The sequence below is a fragment of the Marmota monax genome, unplaced genomic scaffold (assembly GCF_021218885.2).
Source record: "Marmota monax isolate L192 unplaced genomic scaffold, Marmota_monax_Labrador192_F-V1.1 WCK01_AAM20220418_F8-fsc00109, whole genome shotgun sequence".
Lineage (NCBI taxonomy): Eukaryota > Metazoa > Chordata > Mammalia > Rodentia > Sciuridae > Marmota > Marmota monax.
The window spans coordinates 1,150,253-1,155,562 of record NW_026695229.1 but is presented as its reverse complement, the minus strand read 5'-3'; the positions used below and the strand labels follow the sequence as shown (position 1 = coordinate 1,155,562).

Here is a 5,310-nt window from a genome sequence, read left to right as displayed (position 1 = left end):
GCTGCACCCAGCGAGCATCGTGCACTGCCCACTGGGATCCAGAATCGGACACCTATCAAGCCACTGCCAGCTGCCCAGAGAGCATTGACCACCGTGCCACTGCCACCTGCCCAGAGAGCATCGTTCATTGCCTGCTACCCTCACTTTGCTATGCCTGAGGTCCCAGCTGCCGGCCTCTGGCCGTTCCTGCTCCTGCTGGCTGTCCAGGTCAGCGCGGTTGCCAGCTCGACCCAACCCTGGCACTGTGCGCCCTGCTCCGCAGAGAGGCTCGCGCTCTGCCCACCAGTGCCTTCCTCGTGCCCGGAACTCTCCCGGCCTGCTGGCTGTGGCTGCTGCCCTATGTGTGCCCTGCCTTTAGGCGCTGCCTGCGGCGTGGCCACTGCACGCTGTGCCAGGGGACTCAGCTGCCGTGCGCTGCCGGGAGAACCTCGGCCCCTGCACGCTCTTACTCGGGGTCAGGGCGCCTGCGTGCCTGAGCCTGCCACCCCCACCGCGAGTGGACTCTCCAGCATTGAAGAAAAAGGTGAAGGTACTATAGCCCCTGTCCTGGGATATTTTAGAGGCCTGAAGCCCGACAGGGACTTGTCCAAAGCCCACAGCGAGTGGGACACAAATGGCCCAGGTGGAGTGCTTGAAGCTGGAGTCTGTAGTGGGGAAAAGAGCTTCAGTCACCTAGTGGAGGCCCAATATTGTTGGGTCCTGGGGGAAGTGCCCCTGGAGAAAAAGGGAGAGGCCCAAGGGCACACAGCTTAGTGGAGCATAAGGAAGAGAACCCACAGGAGGCACCCTGGCCCGTTGAGCTCTTGAGATCAAGACAGTGGAGGCCATGAGACTGCGGGGGGACTTAGACCTCCTATGACAGCCCCAGGGGCTGGTGCATTCATTTGGAAAGGTTTAGGATGGGACTCCCTCCAGCTGGCCCCTCCAGGAGGTGGTTGGAATGTCCTTTGTAATATATGTCCTGTGGATACAGTATGTGCTTCCCAGATGTTTACAGAACATAATGTGAAAATTTAAGCTAAAAACTTCATTTCCATTCATTGCCATAGACAAACAGTGTTTGATGTGTATGTTGCCCCTAAGAACTTGACAATCAAGTTGCTTCCTGAATTTAAGCAGTGATTTGTTTGTAGTAGGAAGCTTAGGAAATGCCTCTTCCTCTACTCCAGCCCCATATCTCCCCATCTGGGCTGGTTGCACTTCCTGTGTAGGTCTTGGAGTAGTCTCCAGGTTCCATAACTTAATAGGAATCTGTATGGGAGCACCAGACTATTCTGAGTAGGGAACACAGTTTTTCCTGTCCTTGAGAGTAAAAGAAATGGAGCTGTCTCAACATTCCTCAAAGGAAATGGATTTCCCTTGGGCTAGGGGTGAGGTCCTTTGAATTAATTCTCTCAGATTCTTTCCATGTATCCTTGGACTCTATCTCCAAGGTGTCTAGTGACTTCCCTTTCTTTGGATGGAGGCAGAGAAGGCCTGCTGGCTGTGGCTGCTGCCCTATGTGTGCCCTGCCTTTAGGCGCTGCCTGCGGCATGGCCACTGCACGCTGTGCCAGGGCAGAGAAGATGTTGGTTACAGAGAAGTCACTTAGTATTCACTTAGTGAATAGGGCAGGGCCCCGTGGAAGACAAGAGACTACTTACTGGTTTGGGTTAGGGGAGCTGCATTCTAGACCCTACCTCTCACTGAACTCTACCACCTATTTATGGGATATCACATTTTATGGATGGAAATCTGAAGTTCTAAGACTCCTCACTAATGGGGTCAGGAATTGAGCCCTAATCCTTGGCTTTTTCCAGGTGTTCCTGGCCTCAGCAAACCTACATGTTGCTCCTTCCCAGCCACTTTAGAACTAAAATCATGGGGCACCCTTAACACCCTCCAGAACTAGTTTCTTCTAGAATTGAACTGGGATTGCTGTTGGGTCATCGATGATCTCTTCCCAGAAACTATCTCCAAAAATCTGGGTTAACCTGACCATAGTTGCATCCTGGCCTGGTGGTTTTGAGGGAAGGAAGTGACTCTGGGGAGTCAAGGGCAGGTGTTTTCAGAGGGCTCATGAGTTTGCTGCATTTCTTTTTCAGAAGCTAAGGCCTCCATGGTCCCCGAGAGAGTGCCTCCTGAGAGTGCGGAGATGACTGAAGAGCAGCTATTAGAGAATTTCCACCTAATGGCCTCCTCCAGCGAGGATCAGCCCATTCTTTGGAATGCCATCAGTACCTACAAAAGCATGAGGGCCCGTGAGATGGCCGACATAAAAAAATGGAAGGTGAGGCCATATGGTTAGATGCATTTGCTGCTAAGTACCTTTAGGCAGGTTACTTCATGTCTCTGAGCTCATCCCTAAACAAGGGGTCAAGAGTAGAAAATCACTAAAGAACATTGGGTTATACTTTGCTGAAGCTAAGCACAAGAGCCTAACTATCCTGCCTCCTGACGTATCTTTTTGTCCCCTTTAAAAATTATGGTAAAATATACATAAAATTTATCATTCTAGCCATTGTAAATACAAGCTTCTGTCTCACTAAGTACATATGGCAACCATCATCACCATCCATCTTCCCAAACTGAAACTCGAAACCCATTAAAAAATAACTTCCCATCACATTTTAATTCTACCACTCGAGGGCGACAGAGAACCAAAGTTGGAGTGACTTAATTTCATTCTGGAGTTGGGCGAGGCATAAAAGAAAGAAAATCACTACCACAGACATGCATGCCCAGAAGAGTGAAATACTGAATTATTTTTTGGATGCTTCAGAATTTCATCTGGAAATGATGACAAATGGAGGAAAGTTAATTCTTATCTCAGGATGCCTTGTTCCTCACTTGATTTGGATTATGTGAAATAACTTTGTAGATTGCAAAGTTTTTCAAAATCTGAAAGTCTCTGCTGCTAAATTCTCTGTTTTCTCACTCTCATTTCTACCAAATGGTGGGTGCCAACAAGTGGCAGGAGGAGTACAGAAAGGTTTTATGGTATTGGCTAGACTTTTGCCAGGGGATGTCTCTGTATAGGTGTTTAGAAAGCATTCAGTGAGGGAGGGAGTGATGTTCCCATCCTTTATCCTAAAAGCTCAAGTCAGAGACCAGACCCCTTGCACACATGTGGGAAAAGAAGTCCTAGAGACTGCTGGTAATTTGGAACCGGGTCCTGGGACCTCATGGCTAAATGTTGGGGCTGCTCTGGCCCATATAAAACCCCAATTGATTATTATTTAAGATGATAATTTTCTGATATTCATCCTAATCAAAATTTTCTTTTAGCAGCCCTGCCGACGAGAACTCTACAAAGTGCTAGAGAGATTAGCTAAGGCACAACAGAAAGCAGGAGAAGAAATTTACAAATTTTATCTGCCAAACTGCAATAAGAATGGATTTTATCACAGCAAACAGGTAGGTGGCCTTACTACTGGGTGTTGTCATAGGGATAGCCACTGTTACCCCACATCGATGGTAAAGAATGGTTAATCCTACATGTATACCATAGCTGGGTTTATTAAACTGGTTTCCTGTGGGTATCAGGAAAATCTAGTTCCAAGGTAGTTTCATGAGCTTCTCAATATTCCAAAGCCAGTGGAGGAAACCCTATGCTGGGCCAGCAGTCTGGAGCTGACCCTTGCTCAATCACTCAGCAAGCAAAAGAGAGGGCTTCACAGGTTTCCTAACACTTGTGATATCAGTTCCTGGCCTATAATGCTGGAGAAACAAAACAACTCAGTTTGGAAGAGAAAGTCTCTTTGGACATCTGTTACTTTTTCTCCCCCACAAGGGGAAACAACCTCTAAAATAAAGCACAATAACATATTTGTGACTTGTAAATAATAAATGTGACCAAACAAACCCAGACTTAATTTTGAGGAAGCCTTCAGGACTCAGAGAAGCACACATTCTGGAGGTTTTTTTAATGGGGGGTGGGAGAAACTTGAGGTCTAGGCACTGCCTCATAACACACAGGGAACAGTGGTTCCAACATGGGATATGTTGCCTTGGGACTGGGCTCCTCTGGCATTGGGGCCATGAAGCAGACAGATGTCACAGTACTGTCTTTCACACATTTACTAAGTTCTTATCACATATGCTACTCAGCCATTATCTCCATATGTGTTGAGAATGAGGAGGGTGTTGGATTTGCCCTCTTGGCTGGTGGGTGGCTCTGCAATGCTCTGGCTTCGCTCAGGGATGGGGCCGGCCAGAGCCACACCTTCCCTGTCCGCTCCTTGTCTGCTGCTCTTGACCTTGGACTTGTCTTTGCAGTGTGAGACATCGCTGGATGGAGAGGCAGGACTGTGCTGGTGTGTCTACCCTTGGAGTGGGAGGAGGATCCTGGGATCTCTGGAGATCAGAGGGGACCCCAACTGCCACCAGTATTTTAATGTGAAAAACTAAAAATAGATGCTGCATATGTTCTTTCACATGAAGTATTTAAGTATATAGCATATTTATACTCTAGGACATACACACATTTTTATATATGTGTATATGTATATATTTAAGGACTACTTTTTATACTCCACATATTCCTTGATATATAAAACTGGTTTATATTTATTCACTGTAAGTTTATTTTTTTCTACACAGTATCTTGTGCTATATTAATTTATATATCATGAAACACTTCTCATCACCTTATGTGTAAATACTATATTTCAGTTCTTCAAAAGCTCATGCTTCTGTTTATAAAGAGCATAGATGGCTACTATCTAGAAGATGCAGAAGCAAATAGGAGGCAGTGGTCTTCCAAGTGGTTTAAAGGACAGTAAACCTGTATTTAAGAATGATTTACTTGGCACATCCCGCGGATCCATGTCTGATGTAAATTTTCATGGAAAGTTGAAAAGTTAAAATGTTGAGTATGTAATCAAAGCTAGACGTGGTGATGTTGCTCCATGTAAAAAATGTGCATTGGATACATTGTTAAATACACAACAGAACATTTGGAATAAATATTCTGCATGAAAATATTTTTATCTCTGTGGCCATTAATTGAAATATGTTGTCATCTTTGTTTCTGAAATCCCTTCCTCTTTTACCCTTACCTGCCTCATATGGTTTATGTTTCTGCTGTAGATGGTGTTTTCTGTCTGCCCTATACCCCTGGCCTCCTACTTCACAGCATAGTCAGGCATCCTCTGTATGCACCAGGATGGCTGTCCCCTCCTACCTCTCAGACAGCCCCCTTCTTTCCCAGGGCTCTTTGCCTACTCTCCTTCCCTTCAACTTAAAAATAGGCTCAGGGTTTCTTCCATCTTCAAGGCAAGAAGGAAACACTTTAGTTTTGCTCACTCAATGTTCTCCTCCCTCACCTTC

The 5,310-nt window shown here is 46.1% G+C and overlaps 1 protein-coding gene across 3 annotated transcripts; it reads left to right on the top strand.

The window, feature by feature from the left end:
• On the top strand, positions 1–4,964 carry Igfbp1 (insulin like growth factor binding protein 1). 3 transcript variants are annotated; one of them, XM_046437909.2, is made up of 4 exons: positions 1–523; positions 2,085–2,269; positions 3,268–3,396; positions 4,258–4,964. In XM_046437909.2, exons 1-4 carry the CDS (start codon positions 151–153, stop codon positions 4,387–4,389), a joined length of 819 nt encoding a protein of 272 aa, XP_046293865.1. In that variant the 5' UTR covers positions 1–150; the 3' UTR covers positions 4,390–4,964. The 3 variants fall into 3 exon arrangements, with proteins under 3 accessions (XP_046293865.1, XP_046293864.1, XP_046293863.1); XM_046437908.2 differs by having other exon boundaries at positions 1–529; positions 3,271–3,396; XM_046437907.2 differs by having other exon boundaries at positions 1–529.
• The last annotated feature ends 346 nt before the right edge of the window (positions 4,965–5,310 follow it).